Source organism: Panthera onca, chromosome D1 (genome assembly GCF_046562875.1).
Source record: "Panthera onca isolate mPanOnc1 chromosome D1, mPanOnc1 haplotype 2, whole genome shotgun sequence".
NCBI lineage: Eukaryota > Metazoa > Chordata > Mammalia > Carnivora > Felidae > Panthera > Panthera onca.
Genome location: NC_138348.1, coordinates 12,900,900 through 12,925,041, shown reverse-complemented (window position 1 = coordinate 12,925,041; position 24,142 = coordinate 12,900,900). Strand labels below are relative to the sequence as shown.

The following is a 24,142-nucleotide window of genomic DNA, read 5'->3' as shown; positions in this document are numbered from 1 at the left end:
GTTACGGGACCTTCCCGGCGGCTGAGTGCCGGAACTGAGACTCACAGGGACCTTCTGATTCCATCTAGGGCTCTCGGCTGGGGGTGTGGAGTGTTGGGGGAGGGTGGGGAGGAAGAGGAGGCAAAGGAAGGAAGCATCAGGCCCATGTCCCAGGACCAGGAGAGTGGGTCCCGGTCTGAGGTTCCACCTCTGGGTCCAGCTGCTACACTGGGGATGCTGCACCCAGGTTCCTCTGCCCCACTCCCGCGGCCACTCCCCAGGCTGGAGCACCCCCCCGGGGGAAGCACAAGCAAGCACACACATGCACACACACGTGCACACACCAGCCCAAAGCCGTGAGACCCACACCAGTAGTTGCCTCAGGCAGAGAGATTTTATTTTTCTATAAGATTACTCCCCAGAGAAATGTTTTCTGTTATGCCCAACGTAAATAATAGAGGGAGCCCCCTCCAAGGGCCGGGCCCTGTCGCCAAGGTCACGACAACCGTACTCTTCACCTGGAAGCTTACCTGGCACAAAGGGCTCGACACACAGAGGCCTCACAGCCAAAGAGGTCCGAACAAGTAGGTGACAAACCTCCTCCCCATCACATCACCTCCCCTTAGACCGGGTGTCTACCAAGGTCATGTGCTTCCTGCTCCGAAACTAAGAACTTCCATGGGCCTTTGCTCTGGGTCCGTCTGACAGCAATCAGCGTGGCAACGGGGCCTCTTCTCTTGTTAATCTGGGTGTCAGCTGGCCGTGAAACGTCTTTTATTTTTTTAAAGAAACAGCAATGGCCAATTAATACCAATAGCCTGGGCAGGCAGAGCGTGCCTGGACACGGGGTCCTCCAAGGTGGGGAAAGATTAGCAAAGCGTCCTCAGCGTGAAAAGCAAGAGCTTCAGAGCTAGGCAGTCGCAGGGGACTTCCGTTCCCGCCGGCACTCCCAGTACACCATAAAGGGGTGGACAAATGTCAAGACAGTGGCCAGCACCAGCATCACGTTCACCTGGCGGGGAGAGAGGGGAGGGGTGAGGTCAGAACTCTGAGCAGCACCAACAAAGGAACAGCCTCGACTTTCTCCTGAGACACTACGGTGCCCGGGGTTGGGGGGGGTGGGGGTGGGGGTGGGGAAGACTTCTTTTTCCTCTCTGCCCGGAAGAGCAGAGTTGGGGAGGGATATCGTGCCCATTTCACAGATGAAGAAACAGAGGTCTTGAGAGCCCTCAACGACCTGCTCAAGGTCACATGGGAAGTTGGGGACAGTGGCTGGAACACACGTCTTCTGAATACGGTCAGGCTCGTCGGACGTCACAATCGAGGCATTCTCCTCAGTTCTGAAGTTCAGTCCCTTTTTTTTTCTCCCAATGACTGACTTACGCTTCTGCTCTACACTTTGCTACCTTTTTTTTTTTTTTTAATTTTTATTTATTTCTGAGACAGAGAGAGACAGAGCATGAGTGAGAGAGGGGCAGAGAGAGAGGGAGACACAGAAGCAGAAGCAGGCTCCAGGCTCTGAGCTGTCAGCACAGAGCCCGATGCGGGGCTCGAACTCACGGACCGTGAGATCATGACGTGAGCTGAAGTCAGACGCTTAACGGACTGAGCCACCCAGGAGCCCCTTGCTACCCTTTTTTAAACGAGGCTAACAGAGCTGTGCGGTCGTCGGAATATGAAATTCAAAGTCAAACGATTTCTGCTCCTTGGCTTTGTGCTTCTGAATGTCTAAGTCACGGAACCCAAATCCCTGAACTGATGTCTTCAATCTGCAGAGAGGTGAACCACCACACCAGCAGGGCTGGGCCTATGAGTACCCCTCCAGTGTGGGGACGCAGGGGTGAGGGTACAGAGCTCCCAGCCCTCGGAATAACCGTGGAAGCTGATGCGTGTTGTAGTCCCAGGGCCGAGGCCAGGGCCCCGCAAGCAAGAGATGTCTTTCAAGTCGTCGGTTTTCATTTGAAATGTTGTGAGCATTTTACATTCTCTGCCAGAGTACGTCTGCTTGTTTCCACACACATGAAGACTACATTCTCCCCAAATCTCTTGGCAACCCCGCAGGTGAGTCTTGTAGTTTCAGGTACCCCTGCCTTGTGGCAGGGGTCCCCTGCTACCCCAGTTTGAGAAATAAGACCAAGGATGCCCCCATGTACAGAAACATTCCTAAAGGAACCATCTCAGCCAGATGTGGGGCGCCCCCTGCGGGGGCCCCGCTGAGGCACCCCAATCTAGATGTCCTTGCTGGCCTAAGGCCAGGGCCACGCCCCTCCCCACAGTACTCACGTAGAGAGGGTCGTTCTGAAGGGGGCCTTTGATGAAGGTGAAAATGGGGAACTGGAGCAGAGACACAATGGCTGACAAGGCCATCACCAGCCCAAAGAGCTTCCCGAAGTGCTCCGCAGGGAAACTGGGGAGAGAGACAAACAGGGTTCCGGTGAGCTCCAGAAGCCCTCTTTCCAAGGAGGGGCCTGGCCGTGGTGGGCCCGTGGCAGCCACTTCTCCCAAGTCCCCCAGTCCTAGGCCTGGCTTCACTCACCTACACCCAACACCCACACATCTCTTCCCCCCTCACCTTTGCTCAAACACAGAACATGGAGGAGGTATTGTGCGGGGCCCCGGGGAAACAGCAGGGACCCAGACACAGGCTGTGCCCACAGAGGTCTCAAGGAAAAGACAGACACATGAACAGGTCAGTATTTGCTAGGTGATGGGTGCACTCTCAGAGGAAGCAGGACCAGAGTGCCAAGGGCACAAAGAAGGAAGACACTCTCTTTCTGACTCTGGGACAGTTGAACCGGAAGCGGGCCTTGGAGGGTGTACAGGTAGATAAGAGAGGCAGAGAGGAGAGCTGATATGAAGGCTCCAGTTTGTGAATGTTCTATCCCTCCCACCAGCTTCTCCCGCTACCCCAACCTCTACACCTGCTCCCAGACCCTGCCTCCCTCACTGGACCAGCCCCAGGTCCATCCAGCACACTTCCCTTTGCGCCCGCAATCCCCGGTGGTGTTACGCACCCCAAGCCCACTTACGCGAGGGTGAGGAAGGCTGCGTTGCCCCCGTAGAGGAAGGAGCGGCTGATCACTTGCAGGATGAAAGTGACATACTGGAGGGGCAGGATGGGGACCGAGGCACAGAGGGCGAAGCCCAGGCACAGCAGAGACGTCAGAGCCAGAGAAGGCACCGCCGAGCGGAGGGCCACCGTCATGGCCGAGGACCCTGGTCCAAAGGAAAAAGAGGCTGCGCATGGAGGCGAGCACGTGGAGGATGGGGAAGGGACACAAAGATGCGAGAGGAAGTCGAGCCACCGTCCCCGCCCCGCCAGCCGTCCGGGCAGAAACCTCTTCCTCCCACATGCTCATCTCCAATCCATCCCCCAGTTGCCCTTCAAGTGCACCCACTGCTCTCTACCCCCACTGACTCCACCTGGTCCGTGGGTCACGTGCTCTGGCCCCTCCAAGCCACAGCCATCTATTCCGTGTAGCTCTCGGGCGATGGCAACATCAGTGCCGCAGCCACAGGACGGATGGGCAGCAGCTGACGGGGCCAGAGGAGGCCGTGTCCCGGAGCCCCCTCGGGAGGGAGAGAGCTACGGGCCACAGCGTGCAGTGGGCGCCTTCACCCAAGAGAGGGCGAAACAAAATATAATGTGGGTGTGCGTTACAATATCCTGTAATCATCTGCAACGGCACAATAATACTTCAGAGAATGCGGACTAGACATATATCTTCTGCATTTCTTTAAAAAGCCATAAAAATAATTACCTAAAGAAAGAGGGAATGAATGGGGGTCCAGGGAACAGGAAGGGAAACGAAACTTCTTCAAATATATTGTTTCACAGCTTGGAAAAATAGAATTGTTTGCTAGTAAATGACTAAAAATACAATTAGGCGTGCCTGGGTGGCTCAGTGGGTTAAGCCTGATTTCGGCTCAGGTCATGATCTCACAGTTTGTGAGTTCAGGCCCCGTGTCAGGCTCTGGGCTGACAGCCCGGAGCCTGCTTGAGATTCTCTCTCCCCCTCTCTCTCTGCCCTTTCCCTGCTTGCACTCTCTCCCAAAATAAATCAACTTAAAAATAAATTAAATTAAATTAAATTAAAAGAATAGGACGAGGGGTGCCTGGGTGGCTTGGTCGGTTAAGCATCTGACTTCGGCTCGGGTCATGATCTCGCAGTCCGTGAGTTCGAGCCCCGCATCGGGCTCTGTGCTGAGAGCTCAGAGCCTGGAGCCTGTTTCAGATTCTGTGTCTCCCTCTCTCTGTGACCCTCCCCCGTTCATGCTCTGTCTCTCTCTGTCTCAAAAATAAATAAACGCTAAAAAAAAAAAAAAAAAAAGAATAGGACGAAAACAAAGCAATCGCAAAAACTCAGAAACCAATGGACATGTATATATGTCAAGATGGTGACTCTTAAAACACAGTAATTTGACTGTACATCTCTTTGGGATATATCTTAAGGAGAAGGAAGGAAGGAAGGAAGGGAAGAAGGAAGGGCAACAGTACTCAGCAATCATTATTAATAGTACTGATACTGTGAAGCCAGGCATTATGTATAAGATATATTTCTAAAATACTATACATGTGTATATGTATACAGTGCACAGCATATAGAGAAAGTGTATGCAGTATACATAAATAGCATTATTTAGGAACTACGATTTTCAGAGGAAGAGAAAAGAGACACATATAAAATCAAGAAAGTAAACTTTGTTTTTTGGGTTTTTTTTTTTTAATGTTTACTCATTTATTTTGAGACAGAGACAGAGAGAGAGCACAAGAGGGCAAGTGGAGGAGAATCCCAAGGATTCTCCCAAGAATTTAGAAATTCTAATTTCTCCCAAGAAATTAGAAATCAGAACAGAGCCGGATGCAGGGTTCGATCTAACAAATGGTGAGATTGTGGCCTGAGCCGAAATCAAGAGTCAGACACTTAGCCGACTGAGCCACCCAGGTGCCCCAAGAAAGTAAACTTGGAATTAAAATGTTACCTCTCTCCAAGGCCTCAAAGCACAGACAACCCAGGAGAACTGGAAGTTCTAGCATCCAGACTGCAGTCTTTAAATACCATTTCCCACTTAAAGGGACCCAGGACTACTTGGGGAAATGACAGCTTCAGGTCCGGGGCAGGAAACTTACCCCGGGACACGGATCTGAACATGTCACTGTGTTAGGGAGTAACACAGTCTCTAAACCTACTGGCACTGTGTGAAAGGACACAGACTCTGACCTGGTGGTTCCCAGTGGCCAAAGAAGATGGACCGATTCGAGCATAAAGAAGAATCGTGACAGACATGGATGGAAACATGTCAAATATATTTAAATTGGTCTTTTTTTTTTAATGTTTATTTGTTTTTGAGAGAGGGAGAGAGGCGGAGTAGGAGCAGGGGAGGGGCAGGGAGAGAGGCAGACAGAGAATCCCAAGCAGGCTCCACAGTGTCAGCACAGAACCCGATGCGGGGCTCGAACTCAGGAGCTGTGAGATCATGACCTGAGCCAGAGTCGGACGCTTACCCGACTGAGCCACCCCGGCGCCCCTGTCAAATATATTTAAAATGAGACTTTAAAAGAGAAATGACGTTAAGAAATAAGGTAATGAATGAAACAACGGAGAAGTGACAGCTCATCACCTCTGGAGGTTGCTAGGGCACCAAGTCAGTACTCTGAAACTGGTAAACAGAGGAAAAGCCAAGCACTTATTTCAGGGTACAAAGCCACCAATGAGGGAAAGCTTTTCTTTCGGGAGGAACTCTAGCAAGTAAAAGCAGAAGGAAAGACAGAAATAGAAAATCTCCATTTTGCAACCCTAATAAGATAATGGATCCCGGCAGTGATGGCCAGGAGCGACTAAAATCATTAGCCAAAAGGCTGATGGGAAACTCGGTAATGGGTGCATCAGACTGGCAATGTCTGGACCCACTGATCAATCCTAACATCGTAAGAACAGACACAGCGAGTACCAGGGGCTGATAGGAACCAGAGGAAGCCCGAGGCTCCACCTCCGAAGCATGCTCCCAAAAAAACATTAAACTGCGTCTCCTCAAGCCTCCAATCTGCCTGTTTACAGGAAATACCCAATCAAAGAAACATTTTTAAATGATACCAAAGGATGCCAAATCCAATCTGGGGGAAATCTGACAGAGCAAATGACCCAGTTTCTTCAACAAATAAACAACAAGAAGAAACAAAAGGTGGGGGGAGGGGACGGGACATACAAATGCAAAAAGATACGGAAGGCTCATCAACCAAATACACAGCGCAGACCCCGTGTGCATCCTAATTTGAAGGAACCAACTGTAAAAAAAAAAAGGCATATCTGAGACAATTTGGGAAATCTGAACGGGACTGCATGTTAGATGGTATTAAGAAATTATTGGGTTTTGTACGTGACCATGACATGACGGTACCGTTTACATAAAAAGGGCCTTGTTTTTAGAGACCCAAACTGAAGTATTTACAGAGGAAAGGATCTGATGCCTGAGATCTATCTCAAAACACACCAGCAGGGGTAGGAGGCACAGTGCGGGGGAAGAGGGTACCTCAGCGGCCCCCTGTTCCTCTGGTCTCGGAATCCAAGGTCTTATCCACACTCCTTGGCTCAGCACCGCCTGCCCCTTGTTACCTCCCCCCCTTCAGCACCTTCTCTGTGCCCTGGGTCAGCCGGACATCCCCTCTGGGATTCCCCAGATTCCCCCACTATTTTGCTAGCTCCTACACCATCCTGACCTCAGCGTATTCCTGGGCTGCTCTCCCAGGGCCCTCCTCTTCCTCTCCTCACTTCTTGCTCATCCTTCAGGCCTCAGCTCAGAAGCCACTTCCTCCAGGAAGCCTTCCCTGACGTCATCCGCATCCTCACCCAGCACAGGCTTTGTGCCTGTGTGTCCCCATCACCCCCACCCCGGGAGCTGACTGCATGGATGGCAACGCCTGATCACCTGCCCTTCTCCATTCTCTACGCAGAGAACAGCTTGAGAACAAGGGCATCCCTGTCCCGTCCGCTGTGGAATCTAGAAGTATGGCTTGCACATAATTCACACTCCGTGACTAGTGGATGGATGAATACGGATGGATGCAAGCAGAGGATTAAGAACAAAAGAGAAGGGGACTCTGGCGGCACATGAAGATTCCTCCTCTTCCGGGTTCTCCAGGCCTCACCTGTGCTTTTCGCTTCCTTCTGGTACTTCTGCTTAAGCCGGTCCATGAGCAGGCCGTTCCAGGGGGCACACAGCACTCCGAAGAACTGAGTGATGGCGAAGGCGTTTGTGTAGGCGCTGACTGCAGAGGGCAGACAGGAGGTGGCTGGTAAGAAACTTCCAGCACTGCCTTACGGGAGAGGACTCTCCCCACCTGCCTTTGCCCTGCCTGTCCCTCCTCCCCACACCCCTGCTCAGACCTTCCTCCAGACCACATAGCCCCACTGAGCTCAGTACGCCCCCCCCCCCACCCCGCCTCAAGGTTCCAAGTCCCCGGCAGGGACACAGAGGCGGGCTGCACCACCACCCCACCCCCAGCCCTGCCACGTACCTAGCGCCCTGTCACCCTTGGCCAGGCTGGTGAGCAGAGAGTTGAGGGTGCCGATGAAGAGGTAATGCCACAGCTGTATCACAGACAGCCACACCAGGTGCCAGGCGAAGCGCTGAGAGAGAGCATAGCTCCAGAAAGAGCGGGGCTCCTGCTGCTTCCCTGGTCCCAGCGCCTCTGATGGAGAGGAAGGATCTGGGCATAAATTACAAGGTACGGGAGTGGGATGGGCAGGAGTGTAGGGGCCTCACAGGGCAGCCTAAGGAGTGAGCTCACCTTCTCTTGGCTTCCAGGCCTCATCTGGCATGTTCTCCGAGCTGCCAGTAAACAGCACGTCCCCACCCCTATACCTTTGTTATCCCGGCCCCACCACGTGAATGACCCACCCACGTCCCCCCTCCGTCTGCTGAAACCCCATCTGTCTTTCGCAGCTCGGATCCAATGACACTTCTTGCACCAACACTCTCCCAGCCAGGACGGGGAAGAGAAAGACAAGGAGAACAGAACGTTCGTTGGAGACGAGGTGAGGGTTAGTAGGCGGACAGCCACTGTCTCAGCAGCCCCTCGCGCCCCTTCCCGTGCTTTCAGTACCAGGATCCCAAGTCTGTTCTAGAAATCGTCCCCTGCCTGAGTCCTCGTGGTCCGGGCGGGGCTGTGAATGACGTGTCCTGTTCCTCACCCAGGGTTGACCAATTCGATCGCTCTCCCTGGCGAGGCCGACTGGCTGTGATTTTAGCCCGGGATCCCCAGGGGCATCCTGGTTCTCCTCTTCCCGGGGCCTGGCAAGTTCACGTTCCCCTTAATTTTGTGAGCTTTCCCAGAATCCTGTTCTTGCTTCTACCTTGTTGGCAGTGCTTTGGGATGTTTGTAACCGAAGCCCCAAAACAGAGGAAGGAAGGGAGGCGGCAAGGGGATGAGAGAGGTCGAAGGGGGAAGGGGGGGGTTGGGCGGGACATCTACAGGCAACGGGACAAAAACAAGGCAGACTCAGGGACTGAGGGGTGGGAGGAGGGGAAGGCAAATGACCTGGGGGTTGGGAGGACGTCTAATGAGACTAGGAGAGAGAAGAGGGGCAGAAAGAGAAAGCACAGAGGTCTACGCCCTTCCATGGACCCTCTTGTAAAAGGGAGGTGAGGTGGGGTGGAGAAGACCCCCCACATCCTCTTCTGGATGGACCGTTCCTTTTTTTTTTTTTTTAATTTTTTTAATGTTTATTTATTTTTTTTTTTTTTTGAATTTTTTTTTTTTTTTCAACGTTTTTTTTTATTTATTTTTGGGACAGAGAGAGACAGAGCATGAATGGGGGAGGGGCAGAGAGAGAGGGAGACACAGAATCGGAAACAGGCTCCAGGCTCCGAGCCATCAGCCCAGAGCCTGACGCGGGGCTCGAACTCACGGACCGCGAGATCGTGACCTGGCTGAAGTCGGACGCTTAACCGACTGCGCCACCCAGGCGCCCCAATGTTTATTTATTTTTGAGAGAGAGAGAGACTGAGCATGAACGGGGAGGGGCAAAAAGAGAGGGAGACACAGAATCTGAAGCAAGATCCAGGCTCTGAGCCGTCAGCACAGAGGCTGACTCAGGAGTCGAACTCCCGAATCGTGAGATCATGACCTGAGCCGAAGTCAGACGCATAACTGACTGAGCCACCCAGGTGCTCCTGGACGGACCTTCTGTGACTCTGAGTCCCCGGGGCAGCTCTGGAGGCAGAGCACCAGGTCAGCCGCGGGGCTGAACCCGCAGGACTCACCCTCCTTTGCTGGAAGGGACTCCTTGGACTGCAGCTCCAGCTTTTCGGACTCTGCCGTTTTCTTCTCTTCCTCCCTGGCGTCGTTCCCAGAGCACAGGCTATGGACACAGAAGCCCCCAGCCCAACCCCAGGACTGAGAGCTGAGCCTGAGATTCAGGCTGCAGGGACTCCCAAATTTCACTGCACAGGCCACAGCCCAGACCAGTCGCAGCAGAATGTCTGGGCACAGGAGCCAGACTTCCGTAACTTTTTTACATGTTTATTTTTTATTCATTTTTGAGAGAGAGCGCGAGTGGGGCAGGGGCAGACAGGGAGGGAGACAAAGTATCCTCAGCAGGCTCCCAGATGACAGCAGAGCCCAACACGGGGCTCGAACTCACGAACCGTGAGGTCATGACCTGAGCTGAAATCAAAAGTCGGACGCTTAACCGACAGAGCCACCCAGGCGCCCCAGGCTTCCTTTATCAAACCATATCATTGTCATTATCATTATCATTATCAAACCTTTATCATTATCAAACCATAATATGATTCTATTATGCAGCAAAGTTTGGGAACCACTGGAAGTGTGGGTAAAGCGGGCGAGGCCTGGGTTCAAATCCCAGTTCTGCCTCCTCCCAGCTATGGAAACTTGGCTCAGACTTAGCCCTCCTGAGCCTCATTTTCTCACTTGGAAAGCGGAGATAAGGATATCTATCTGAGAGGATTATCATTCAGTGAAATCAGAGGGCACAAGGGGTGTGGCAAATAGTAAATGAGCACCAATGAATGCCCCTCCCCCCACTACCTGTGGTGCTAACTAGAAAAATGGTCACATTTCTGCACCTGCTCTGTTCTCTAACCTTTGCAATGGGACTTTGCAGCTCTGTTTCCGCAGCCCCTGTATCGGGGCTGGCCTTGTGACCTGCTTCCGCCAAGGGAATGCAACAAAAGTGATATTGGGCCAATTCCAAGAAACCCTGTGCACGTCTACACTGTTTCTTGGAACCTCGGAACTAGCCTAATGGAGGATGAGAGCCACGTGACCCAGACATCTTTGTCACCTTGAATGACTGCCAGACAAACCCCATATGAGGGAGGCCATCTTCACTAGCCAGCCCCCAGCTAGCCCACCAGATGACCGGAGGCATAAGTGAGCCTGTCAACACCATCCAGGTCTGTCTCTGATTAGTAGAACTAGCCAGCGACCCACAGACTCATGAAAAATAAGAAATGCTTAATGTTACTGAGTTTTGGAATAGTTTGTTACACAGCAATAGCTAGCTGATACACCCCCAGTCTAGTCCTCCTGTCCTGTGACAGGAGGTCACATCTGTCCCACCCCTGGCTTCCTGCCGCAGGTCAGGTGAAAGGTTCTGGCCCACGATCACCAGATCACAGTCCTTACCCGTAGCTGTAGTTCGAGGGCACCGGATAGGGGATGTGCCCTCGGGGCATCAGGAGGAAAGTACGCCCGACATGCCAGGCACTGAAGACGGAAAGGAAGATGAAGGAGGCCTTGAGGCTGATGCCTTGTTCATAAAGGAGCTGCAGAAGGAGAAGGGGAAAAGTCAGCATAACACCCATATTCGTGGCAATCTTAGTTATAACATCCAAAAGGTCGAAGCAAACCATTTGCAGAGAAGTAGGTAAACGAGCTGTGGCACATACATACAACGGGACCTTATTCACCCTTAAAGAGGAGGGAGGTTCTGGCACGCACTACAACATGGGTGAACTTGAGAACGCTCTCCTACGTGAAATAAGCCAGGCACAAAGGATAAATACTGCATGATTCCACGTGCATGAGGTCCCTAGAGCAGTTCAATGCACAGAAACACAAACCAGAAGGGCGGTGGCCTGGGGCTGGGGCAGGAGGGGGGGACAGGAAGTCAGTGTTTAATGGGTACAGAGTTTCTGTTTTACAAAGTTGAAAGGAGCCCTGGAGAGGGACGGTGGTCACGGTTGCACAACAGTGTGAACGACCTGAATGCCACTAAACTGCACACTTAAAAATGGTAAAGGTGGTAAATTTTATGTGATGTGTATTTTAGCCCCACAAAAAAAGTCAGTGTAAGAAGCACGGGCTGTTGGGGCGCCTGGGTGGCTCAGTCGCTTGGGCGTCCGACTTCAGCTCAGGTCACGATCTCGCGGTCTGTGAGTTCGAGCCCCGCGTCAGGCTCTGGGCCGATGGCTCGGAGCCTGGAGCCTGCTTCCAATTCTGTGTCTCCCTCTCTCTCTGCCCCTCCCCCGTTCATGCTCTGTCTCTCTCTCTCTGTCTCAAAAATAAATAAACGTTAAAAAAAAAAAAAAATTAAAAAAAAAAAAAAAGAAGTACGGGCTGGAGCCCCAGCCTGTCACAGGCTCTTGCCTTCCACCCTGAACGCTGATCAAAGACGCCTGACCCACACACAGGCTCACCCTCACCCCATGGCTCAACCAGCAGGGGAGCCATCACGTCACCCGTCACCACGGCCTTGCAGAGTCTCCTAAAATGGCTTCTCAGAGACCTGCCAGCCTACTGCTTTTTTATCTTATTTAACAGCAGCCAAGTCCTTTCTCTCAAACAAAACTTTACACAAAAATTCAACTTATGAAACACACCGGCAGGAAGAACCCAGTCATCCTCCCCCTCGTTCTCCTTGGTGACCGACATAATATCAAAGAGAACCCCTCAGTGTTCCTCAACACCCAGTTTGAAAACCGTTGATGTAGCCCAACGTCCTCCTTTCACAGGGGGTGGAAGTGAGGTCCAGAGAGGTGCAGTGAACTGCTCTAGGTCAGAGGAAGCGGCAGCAAGGTCAGATCAAATGGAGAACTCAGCTCCTGCTCTGTCATTCTCTCTCCTTCCACCTCTAAGGAGGGAAGAGAGAAAGGAAGGCACACCCAGGGGAAGGAGGGAGAACCAGGAAAGTGACTCTTATACCAGGGGTAGAGAGGCCTGGGTAAGTGCCCCTGGGGCTCAGTCTCTGGGTGCCCCTGCAAGCCAAGGCGCTCATGGGACTAAGCTAGTCTCATGTCTAGTAGTGACTCCCAGAGCTCCTCTTCTCTTTCCCGATGGCCCATGGGCTGTGCCAGCTGCCTCTGGCCTAACACAAAGCCTGGAGGGAAGTCCCAGGTTAGGCAGCTTCGAGCGTCAAAGACCCACACTCTTTCATTCCTTCCACTCAGTCATCCTTAGTGTCCTCCAGCTGGTTGCCTCATAATCACAGCATAGCTGCCACAGCTCCAGCTATCACATCCTGCCATCACAACATTCAAAGAGAAAAAGTGGGAAGGGGGGCCAAGGAGAAAGGCTTTCTGTCTGCTCCGCTCTCACCTTCCATCAGGGAGGGGAAATGTCCCCTAAACTCTTCCAGGACATACACCCTTCATCTCATTAACAAGGACTGGATAATATGACCACCTCTACCCATCACTAGCAAGGGGGACAGGGATTGCCACAATTGGCTTAGATCAATGAGGGTTCATCCTCTGGGTTGGCACCTCACTGCCCAGATAGAATTGTTAGTAAGGAAGAAGGTGGAGTGGCTGCTGGGTGAGCCACTGATAACACTGGGAACGGCCTCTCCCCTACCCCCTGAGCCCCCAAATCAGCCTGTAGGAGAGCTGGAGAGGCCTCTGTGTCTGCCCCCGCTGCTCCCACCAGCTACCTCTCACCTTTTTTGTCCAAATCAGAAGCTCACAGGTTCAAACACCCCACTCTAAAGGGCTCCCAGCCTCAGCCTAGCACCAGCCGGGGCACATCATAGCCTCTCCCCAAAACTCCTAGGTAGGCATAAAGAGCCTAATCACTACCAGGTGAAGCTCTAGCAGCAGACAGGTCCAGGCTCAAGTTCAAGAGTCACGTTTACTGGCTGCAGGAGGGTCGAAGGAAAGAAATCATGCCAAGTTCACAAGACAAGTGCCTGGCACGTGTAAGTGTTCCGTAAATGTTGCTAACGGATATTTTTTACCTTAATGATGAGGAAGACAGCCGAGGAGGAGTCAAATGCTCCATTGTAGAGGGTGATGATGGTCGAGCGGTGTTTACCAAATAGGTTCCCAACCTAGAGAACACATGAATCACGTATTTGTCCGTGAAACAGTATTTCCTGTGCACCCAGCATGCACCAGGCCCTTACTCTACCCAGACCCATCTCCATCCCAGGAGCCGCTGCCCTGGCTTGAGCCAACCCCACAGGAGGTAGCCAATGCGGAACAGCGCTTGTCCCTCCCTCCACCCTCCCCAACCTCCCTCCAGGTGCCTGGCATTAGGGCAGGCTCACACCTGCAGGTTGGTGATCAAGAACAAGATTCCTCCGACAGTGAGCATGGGCATGGCCAGGAAGAGCAGGAAGGCCGAGTCTGGAACAGTCAAAGACAGAGGTGGGGGTCATGTCACAGTGCGACCCAAACATGGGGCCCCAGACTCTGGCTCCCACCTGCTCCAAATCCCCAACAATCCTGGGGTCAGGGCCCCAATGCCAGCCAGCCTTCTAGCATCCTCTGAGAATCTTAAGATGGTGGTCAGGGCTCCCCCAAATGTCCCTGCAGAGGGACCCTCTGGAGGTCTCCTGAGCCACTTCGTCCCCACAGAAGGTGGTCCTCGGTCTGTAGCAGAACTGCACGCCTACAGGCGGAGGCAAGACTCCAAGCGAAGCCACTGTTCCCTTCCCTCATTAAGCCACAACAGCCCCTCTCTTTATGGTTGATATTGCCGGGGAGAGAAGCCTGGATTCGGCCCCCAAGGCCAGCCTCTAATTTACTGCATGACTTTGAGCTGGATTCCGAATCTGTGACTCAGTCACCTTATCTGTTAAATGGGAATAACTGTCTTTGCTCTTCCTATCGCACGGGGTGCTGTGAAATCCGAGCATGAAATGGCCATGGACTGTGTTTCCCTGGTTCATTAAACTTGGAGCACTTCCCGTGTGCTTGGCCAGCACAACCAAGACACCAGGAAAGAGCACTTCCCCCTACAAGTCTTCGCAAGGCATCTCTCTCCAGCCTCAGTTTTCTCCTCTACACAATGGGAGAAGAGGAGAATGAACCCGACTGAAATTCCCAGACCGTGGAAATTTTCTATGTCCGTAAACTGGTAAAATTTGAAACAAAAACTTTTAACTACGATAGGGTTGTTGACTTTTGCCCTACTAAGTAAGGGTATTTTCAAAAAGAACTATCTTCCATAATATCCTTTTGTTTTAAAAAGAGTCTGGGTGGCTCAGTCGGTTAAGTGTCCGACTTCAGCTCAGGTCGTGATCTCAAGGTCTGTGAGTTCGAGCCCCTCATCAGGCTCTCGGCTGACAGCTCAGAGCCTGGAGCCTGCTTCGGATTCTGTGTCTCCCTCTGCCCCTCCCCCACCTGCACTCTGTCTCTCTCTCTATCTCAAAAGTAAACAAACATTTAAAAAAATAATAAAATAAAAAGAGAACACATTAACACGGATAAGATGAAGGACGGAATCTTTCAAATAAATTCTTCTGTCTGAAGCAATCCCTCCATTGTCCTTATTTTTTTGCATTCTCAGTAGACTAGACTGGTTTCATAGACTGGCAATCACTCCCTCAAAGATTCTTTCAAGCTCCAAGTCTGTGGATCTCTGATAATTGTGGGGGTCAGTGTTTCCTACCCATCAGCTTCCCATCTACCAAGTGCCCCTGACCTTGTGTCCCTCCCACCCATCTGATAGCACTCACCTGCAGAGATGAAGGCTATGGTGAGGGTGGCACTGGTATAGAGAAATCTGAAACATACAATGGGAGATGGAAAATGATGTCAAGAAAAGACAGAGAAGATAGAGCCAAGGTCCTCCCACTTGGGGTCCCAACAGCCAATCCCTTGGAGAAAGGGATTAGGGCCTGGTCTACAAAGCAAAACTTAGAGTTCTAATTCCTCCTTGCTGTGTGATCTTGGGTAAGGCACTGCCCTTCTCTGGGCCTCTGGAGCCTTTTCTATATAAGGAAATGAGTGGACTCTTCTAGAAATTCTAGGGCACTGTGATTTCAGGACCCACAATCCCAAGGTTATGGGGATCTCTTAGCAGTTTGGGGGTCTTGCAAGGCATGGGGTAAGAGAAGCCATGCCTAAGTGTGATGTTTTGATTTACAATAGGAAATGCACATTTGGTCCTTGTCCCCAGTGCCTGACACAGGGCTCCTAAAACACCTGTAAATTCTTCAGTGATAAGAGCATGAAAAGCATCTCTGTTCTAATCAGGTGACTCCAGGTCGGCTCCTGGATGGCTCCGGGTGGGGGGCTGGTCACCAGAAAGACCAAACCAGAATTAGAAACTTGGTATTTTTAGCCCTGCCCCCCACTTCTGCAAAAGGGGGAAAGGGTCTGGAAATGATGAATAGGGCTGGAAATGATTAATAATTGATCAAGCCTACGTGAGGAGACCTTCTGGGCTGGTATAGACAACCACAGGCTGAGGGGATGTCACAGCCCAGACTTCACCAGAACAAAAGTTCCCGTGCTCAGGACTGTCCCAGACCTCACCCTACATACCTATTCATCTGGCTGTTTATCTGTATCCTTTATCAAGTCCTTTAATAAACTGGTAAACATAAGTAAATGTTTCCTTGGGTTCTACGAGCTATTCTAGAAAATAATCCAGTCCCAGGGAAAGGCAGTCATGGGAACGTCTGATTTGTAGCCAAGTGAGACCAAAGTTGCGGGTGAGTTGGGGACCTACCACCTGTGATCGGCATCTGAAGTTGGGGGGCAGACTCATGGGACCCAGCCCTTAAACTGGGGGATCTGAGGCTCCAGGTAGATGGTGTCAGAGCTGAGTTACATTGTAGGGCACCCAGCTGGTGTCACAGAATTGCATGGTTTGGGAAACCCCACACACGTGTGGTGACCGGACGTGTCAGGAGGACAGTGTTCTGTTGAAAGTCAAGGAGAAATGCAGGAGGTGATATGTAGGATTTTCCAATACAGTTGGTGTCAGTGAAGCGGGAGTTGCTAGAACGGCCCAGGCTCAAAGAAACATGAGAAAGGACGAAAGCATGGGGGATGAAGAGCCCCTGGCTCCTGGGTGGCTCCCAGGTGGCCCCGTGGTGACCGGGGTGTGGAGCAGTGGCTGCAGTATAATCAGTCACTAAAGGGAAAAGTTACCAACCGAATTCAGAAATGGAGCCACCTCCTGGGGAGTGGGTTCACCAAAGTGCAAAGTAATAAGCAAAAGCTGAAACGTACAAGTTCTTGGTTACCGGGATCCGTGATAGCAAAGACGGAATTAAAAGAGTGCCGGCTCAGATCCTCATGCTAGACCGAGGTCAGATTTGGGGCACTCTGAGCTTCGGCCATTAGCCTCCAAGTCACCCCCAAGGGAAAAATTATGCAGGAGCAACAGAAAGTTCCTCTAAGACCTCTGGTCCCCAAGAAGGTAGTCCGTGTGGGAGGAGGCAAAGCCACGGACCTGGATGGTGGCTGGGAGGAGTGGCATGGTGCAAAGGAGTTGCTACATTTTGTGGGTGGGTACCCTCAGCTTCCTGGGGATCCTTTACCGAAATGGGCTGGGTCAGTGACTGACCTGGGGGCTGTGTCCTGGGTTTTGAGTGCAGCAGACTGGAAGTGCACGGGTCTGGGTTGATGCAGGACCCAGTAGCTTGTTACGGAACAATCCACACACACAGGAGGTTATTCCGGAGGGCACAGCCAGCCCGGTGGACTGGATAGAAACCACTGTAAGGTGGTGTCCCTCTACAAATGGAACAGTCCAGATGGGGCAGCTAATCCCCTTTGTGTGCAAGCTGTGTGGGAGTCGCTTGATGGTGACCTGTGCCCAGATCTCAGAGGTAAATGCTGTGGTGAAGGGGGCCCCTTTCACGTGGGCACCCCATGAAAACCTATTGCTGCAAAAGGACAAAAAACAGTTTGGAAAGGCTTACTGAATCGCTGGCTCAGCTTCCCCTCCTGGGTCTTATAGATGCTAATAAATATATCAGGCCAATTAACAGAAGAATGGGGAAAGGGGGAGGGGAGGATCAAGAGACTGGTCTTAGAAGAGTAGAAAATTTTTAACAGTTATTAAGGAATAAGGTGAAGAAAGCAAATCCCGATGGGGGTGGAACAGAGAGGAAACAGAGGAGAGTCATGAGGTCATCCCCGGAGGGTGGAAATCTTCAGAGGGTTATAGACATGTGCAATAAAGGAAATGGACATTTGATAAGGTTAAAAGGTGTTAATACAACACTGCCTAAGGCGGGGGGCAGGGAGCCAAAGGGACCCCTGATGGCTCCCAGCATTAAAGTGCCTGCACACACGTCCATTCTATTCATCCCCATTTACAAAAATGTTAAAAGCCAGAAGACAGGGGCACCTGGGTGGCTCAGTCGGTTAAGCGTCCAACTTTGGCTCAGGTCACGATCTCACGGTTCGTGGGTTCCAGCCCCGTGTCAGGGTCTGTGCTGATAGCTCAGAGCCTGGAGCCTGCTTCAGATTCTGTGTCTCCCTCTCTCTCTCTGCCCCTCCTCTGCTCTCCTCTCTCTCTCTCTCTCTCTCTCAAAAATAAACATTAAGGGGCATAAAAACGCTATGAAAGTTGGGCTGTTTAAACAAGCGTTCTGTAAAGAAGTTGTGTCTACCTCACCTGATGTCTTATGAGAATGCATACTCTGCCTGGCCGGGAACCCTTCCCCTATCTGATGTGGGAAAGCAGCTGCTGACAAAGTCCTAAGGAGGCTCCGGGTAGGAAGAGAAGGGTTGATGGAAGAAAGGGTAAACGTTCATAGGAGACCCAGCACGTTGGGACAGGCTTTGTGAGAATGCTGGTCTCTCCTTTACCTGAACTGTATTATGGGGGTGGCCGCTGTGTGTGTCCAGGCAGGGACACGTCTAGCCCTGTAGACGGGAAGGCATGTGAATCTGCCCTTCATGTTAACGGAGCATGTTAAATGGGAGCCAGTGAGACTGCCTGAGCCCAGACGGTGTGGAATAGAAGGTGGAGTACTGGTAGAAGACAAATGCTCTGTGCCATGACCTTATGGGGAGCGTAAACTGGGACTCATGGCAAAAGTCTGTGGTTACCTCCCAGCGACAATGACTGGCATCTCAGACGAGGGAATTTCCGTTTGAGGGGCATCTATTGTCTTGCTCTCAGACATTAACTGAATCCACACAGATAACCGAAGTACATCAAATGATCTTAAAACAGGAAATACCCACAATGTCTAGCATGATGTCGGAGAAATGCTCTAATGGGGACAGCAATGCCCAGAAGAATTCCATACTAAAAATAGCAATGGTTAAACAGGATCGTGTTGCCTGGGGACGGCACGGAGGAGACACCACGGACAGGGAGCCTCTTTTCCCCTAAGGCGGACTCTGGAACCATGTGGGGAACAAATGGAGTCTACCGTCCCCTTGGACGGTGCCCTCTAAAGAACTCTCGATTAACCAACAAAGTGCAACTTGGCTGTGTTCCAAGATGAATGGACAGCATCCTATTTGGAAGGCCCCACTCTGATCCAAAAAGGTACAGACAGATCAGCTCAGGGGGCTCAATGAACTGCATGCTGCTGTCCTAGCAGAGAGGAAAGACATCTACAATGGAAAAGGCCCCGACCTTCGGGTTCTTACTGACCCACTGGCCTGGCCATAGGGTCACGTAGGAGGACACTGGAAACCTGGCCATACAGGGCACAGCCCTATGGAAATCCCTACGGCATCTGAGGGGTGCACTAAGATAAGAGAACAGGCTTTATGTGAAGGGGTTGTCTCTCTTTCACCCGACTGTCTTTTTTTTTTTAATTTTTTTTAATGTTTTTATTTATTTTTGAGACAGAGAGAGACAGAGCATGAATGGGGGAGGGGCAGAGAGAGAGGGAGACACAGAATCGGAAACAGGCTCCAGGCTCTGAGCCATCAGCCCAGAGCCCGACGCGGGGCTCGAACTCACGGACCGCGAGATTGTGACCTGAGCTGAAGTCGGACGCTTAACCGACTGAGCCACCCAGGCGCCCCTCACCCGACTGTCTTAAGGGGGGTGGACTCTACGTCTGAACGGGGACCGTTTCCCCTAGCTAGCACAGTGGCTAGAGGAATTCTCCCTCCCTCACACAGTGGCCACAGGGCCAGGACTGCCACGACAGGGGCTGGACGCAGGGATGATTCCTAAGCAAGAAACTATGTTTTTCACCGTCATGTTAGAATTCCTAAGGGCCTGGTGGGGCAGACCTGCTGTCCCTCTATCTGCCAAATTTGGGACTGACGGTGAATGCCACCACACTGCCTGGTGGGAAAGACAGCCCGCTGGTTCTGTCCCTGTGTAACCTTGCCCTGTCTGAAAGGGGGTGGGGTGAGAGGGAGGCACTTGCTGGACGGGTGCTTCTGCCTGTGATCCAGATCTGCACGGTGGCGAAACCGAACACCCCTTCCAAAGGTGGAAGTGTTACAGTATGGACGGAGAAAGGGAAAGGTAGCCGGTAAGGGGATGAATAAGCGGGCTCTGTGGTGAGGGAAATCCAGTGTTACACGAACGCTTCGAAAGCGGCTCAGGGCAAGAGGGCATGTTGCCTTAGCTCAATGATACCAGACGCCTGAAGGGTAAAGGTATGTAATGCCGAGACCACGCCTGCTTTTGGAACCTGACAAGATCAAATGGAAGCCTGTGCATAAGTGGCCCTGGGAGACACTTTCAGATGCTGCAACAAGGGCCTGGGTAGTTATTCATGACTGAATGTGTTTCGGATAATGTGCCGGTATCTTTTGACCTTTATGATCGTTTCTGCCACAAGGGACCCACGTTCAAAGACCAGGAGTACACTGTGGCATTGTGGTTTATCATAAGAAATACATTATTTGGTCTTTGTCCCGGATCCCTGACACAGGGCTCCTAAAACCCTTGTAAACTCGATGACAAGGGCACTAGGAACATTTTTTCTTCCAATGGGGTGACTCCAGGAGGCTCCCGCACAGCTCCTAAATGGGCACTGGTCACTGGAAAGACTAAGCCATGATTGGAAGTTTGGGAGTCTTCAGCTGCCCTCACTCTACTTCTCTAGAGAGGGGAGGGGGCCTGGAAACGGTTAATACTCGATCAAGCCTACATGAAGAAACCTCCATAAAATCCCGTTAGGATGGGGCTCAGAGTGCTTCCGAACCTGTATCTTTCATCTGTATCCTTTATCTGATCCTTTAATAAACTGCTAGGACATAAGTGTTTCCCTGAGTCCTGTGCGCTGTTCTAGCAAATAATCCAGCCCAGGAGGGAGAAGGTCATGGGAACCTCCGATTTGGGGCCAAGTCGGACCAAAGCTGGGGGTAACCTGAGGGGCCTGCTCCTTGCAATCGGCATGTGAAATGGGGGGCAGTCTTGTGGGACCCGGCCCTGAACCTGCAGGATCTGACGCTTTCGCCAGGTGGATAGCGTCAGAGCCGGCCTAAATGGTAGGACACCAGCTGACGTCACAGAATTGCTTCGTGTGGGGGAAAAACCCCACATACTTGGTGACCTGATGTGTCCGAAGTAAGTGTTCTATGTGAAAGCAAAAGGGAAACGCAGGAAGGACAGAGTTTTTCCGAACATCCGAAGGCCAGAGGGGAGGGAGGGGACAAAGGAAAGGGTGGGAAGGAGACAGGGAGCCAAGGACCAAGACAGACTGAGATAAAGTCTTTCTATAGACAAAGTCTTAAAGAGCAGGAACTGGCTTTATCAGGCAGCCCTGCAGTCCCTCCATCTGATGGCTCATTTCCCATGCATGTGCCAGGAGGCACCTGCTCTGGGTCCTATCAAGGCCTCACCAGGCCACTGCTTATCGCTGAAGTTGGCCAGCTGCAGTGCCACCCTGTACGGGCGAGGCGAGGTCCCTTACCCTCCATGAAACCCCCACCGTCTCCCCTCCAATCAGGGGGCCGGGCACTCCCACCACTGGGGATACCCCAACCCTAACCCTAACCTTACTAAGTGTCTGGGGAGTGACAGGGGTAGATGGTGAGGAGGATGACAATGAAGCCTGGGGGGCCTGGATGTGAAGTCTTGTAGGACATATAGACAAGGATCCCTGGGGTGAAGGCAGAGTGACCATTTTAGGTTCCGTGATGTTAACCCAGGCACCAGGCCAGCCCTCACCGGAAGTGGGCCCGGGCTCCTGCTCAACTTGAATTTACATTCACATGGAACGGAGGAAGAACAGGGCAGAGGAAAGGGTAGTAGGGGTGCAGGGAAGAGGGTGGATCCACACAGAGTCCACATCCTGGGCTATTTCTGACAGCTGCCAGGACAGGGCCGGGCAGCGCAGCCCAATTGCCTGACCGGGTCTCCCTCCAAGCGAGGCCACTCCTGGAAGAATTCCTCTTGCCTATGTCTGCCCAGGCCGGGCCTTTGGCACTTACATGGCTATGAGGCGAGCCACGGTGGTCTTGAACCTGTCAAAGATGTAGCCGGCAGGGAATGTCATGAAGTTGTTCATGAAGGACCCCAGGGTGAAGATAAGTGAGAACCTCTCATCCTGGGCTTTGCAGTCTGGAGGAGAGAAAGGGGAGATCTCAGGGAGTTGACATGTGACAGCCCCTAATTACCCCTTGGGGGCTGGTACTTCCCTCCCCAGGTACCTCTTAGACCAAGGTCAGGGAGTTGGTGGGGAGGCGCACACTCCTTTCTGCTCGGCACAGAGAGGGTGGCGGTGTAGGCAGGGGGTGGGGTCCCTCCTGCCCCTTCCTACTGCCTGGAAACCAGACTCTACCTCCCTAGGGACGTCCCTTACCAGGCTGCGCCGTGAAGTTGCCCGTGGCCCCGGCATCTGGTTCACACAGCTCGTCAAAGTAATGCTCTGCTTTGAAGACGTACACCAGTGATGCCCAGCCGAAGAGGACGCCTGCAAAGCCGAGGCATTCCAGCAGCCCTGTCAGCAGGGTGGCCACTCGGAGACACAGACCCTGGCCTTGCATGGCCTGAGCTGAAGCCGGTCCCCAAATCTCACGGGGGGCCTCCCGCGCTGACCACAGGAGCTTCGAGGGCTGGCCTTCTGAGCACTTGGAAAATTCCTCTGGCAAGCCCTTCTGTTCAAGGAGGCTGTGGTTCTGGCTGTTTCGGGCCTGGGCAAAAAACCGGCAGTGGGAGACTGTCCGGATCCTGTAAAATAAGGCAGAGGCTGCTTGGCTCCGGGGGGGGGGGGGACTTGGGAGAAAGGTAGAGGTGGAAGGAGGGTTCCCCGGAGGGGTGGGGAGAGAGGCCAGCTGTTAGAAACAGCTGCAAAAAAGCCTCTCTGCCCCACATTGGCAGCACGTGGGGAAGGAGGAACTGAGCCCAGGTCTGGGGACCGTCCACAGAAATAGTAACAGCGGCAATTCCGGAGGGGGGTGGGGTGACACTTCGTATATGTCCTCACAAAGTCTCGAACAACCTGGCAAAGTTAGCGTTTTGTTTTCTTCAGTTTACTGACAAGGGAATAACAGGTCCAGGGGATGTTGTCAACTTGCCCAAGGTCATGTGGGCTAGTTAGTCACAGCACAAGCCAGTGGAAAGCCTAAAATATCGCACTCCAGCGGGACCTTCCCTGACCCGGGCTAGGACTCCTCCTGCCTCGCCGCGTGTCACCCTCTGCCGCGTGTCACCCTCTGCCCAAAGGGAGCCCCGGGGGACCCGCGACCCTTGCGCACCCGCACCCCCACCGGCACCCCCTCCGGCACCTGCACCTCCCTCCCAAGCTCCCCGAGAAGGTGCCGCAGGGGTCCGCGGCCTCCGCTTCCCCCCCCACCCCTTCCCCCCACCCCCCCCACCCCCCCCCCCCCGCCGCGTGGCCCCAGCGCCCTACCGGGCAGGCCGCCTCGCTGGGACTCCCCTGCCACCCCGCGCCCTTCGGCTTTTGGATTCGCGCCTCTCGCCGCCCCTCCCAGCCCCGCCCTCACCCCCACCCCCCACCCACGCCTTGCTCCAGTCCGGAAGGGCCCTGACCAGCGGGGGGCGGTGTCTGGGGAGGTCCACCCCCCCCCACCCCCCCCCCCCACCCCCGTCACTTCCTTTCTCCCTTGCTCACAGTTTTGGCCCTTGGATCTCCAGTCCGTTATCTCCCGCCAGCCCCAGCAGTGTGTGTTTTCCTCTCTCTATCCTCTTCAGCCGTCTGGCCCCTTTGCCCATCCGCCCTCCCCTAACCAAATTAGTTTCAAACTGTTGCTCGCGCAGGCAGACCCACGGAAAGGAGCACAAACACCCCGCGCACATGGAGGAGACAGCTACTGGCAGACACACGGACGCACACAGACCCCCTCTTCCAGGCCCTTTAGCTTGACCACTAGGGTGGGCACAGAACACATTTCCGCCCTTTTGCCCACCCGCTCAAACCTCTGTCCTGATCTCAGGCTCCCAGGGCTGCCGACAAATCCCCAGCACAGAGGCAGAGAGCCAAGGACCGGGGCTGAACTGTTTTCCAGAACCCATCTCACCCCACCCCCCACTCCCGTGGGGTGCCCTTGACTTTTCACCCCCAAGGACCCCTTTGATTACTTCCTGCCTCACCCCCAGCCCAGGTTCTGAAAGATTGTACTCGCCAGACTGCATTATTAAGTATTCATTCATTGCTCCATTTTTTATTAATCAAAGACATATATAATTGCCCATTGGAGCTTGTGATCAGCATGAGAAAGGCAGCTGAGCCAGCTGTGGGGCTATCATTCCGGCCCAGAGCAAGAGGGCTGACAGCTTCCTTGACCTGTGTGGTCAAGTAAAGTACAGTAAAAGCTGTATTTGCCGGGAGAGCATCTTGCGTATTCCATGCAGTCTGCAGACCCCCACGCCCAGCCTTCTGGATTCCCCCTGAGGCCAGGGACTCGAGCTATTCCAAGCCCACACTTCTTTTTGATGAGACAGAAATAAGAGATTAGAAGAGTGGACGGCCCGGACCAGAGAGTATTTTCCAGATCTCCACCAAAGCACAAAGAATAAAGAAAGTGTGCCCACCAAAGTGACTGCCTGCATGGGTCAGGGGCACTC

At 52.8% G+C, this 24,142-nt stretch overlaps 1 protein-coding gene across 2 annotated transcripts; it reads right to left on the bottom strand.

Moving 5' to 3' along the window:
- Window positions 1-351: 351 nt before the first annotated feature.
- Window positions 352-22,285, bottom strand: SLC43A3 (solute carrier family 43 member 3). 2 transcript variants are annotated; one of them, XM_078433487.2, is made up of 12 exons: window positions 21,918-22,285; window positions 21,547-21,676; window positions 14,904-14,950; window positions 13,493-13,569; window positions 13,179-13,271; window positions 10,631-10,770; window positions 9,244-9,341; window positions 7,496-7,687; window positions 7,127-7,246; window positions 3,009-3,195; window positions 2,263-2,386; window positions 352-991 (listed from the first exon to the last, which is right to left on the bottom strand). In XM_078433487.2, exons 1-12 carry the CDS (start codon window positions 22,099-22,101, stop codon window positions 890-892), a joined length of 1,494 nt encoding a protein of 497 aa, XP_078289613.1. In that variant the 5' UTR covers window positions 22,102-22,285; the 3' UTR covers window positions 352-889. The 2 variants fall into 2 exon arrangements, with proteins under 2 accessions (XP_078289613.1, XP_078289611.1); XM_078433485.2 differs by having other exon boundaries at window positions 7,496-7,669.
- Window positions 22,286-24,142: the final 1,857 nt, after the last annotated feature.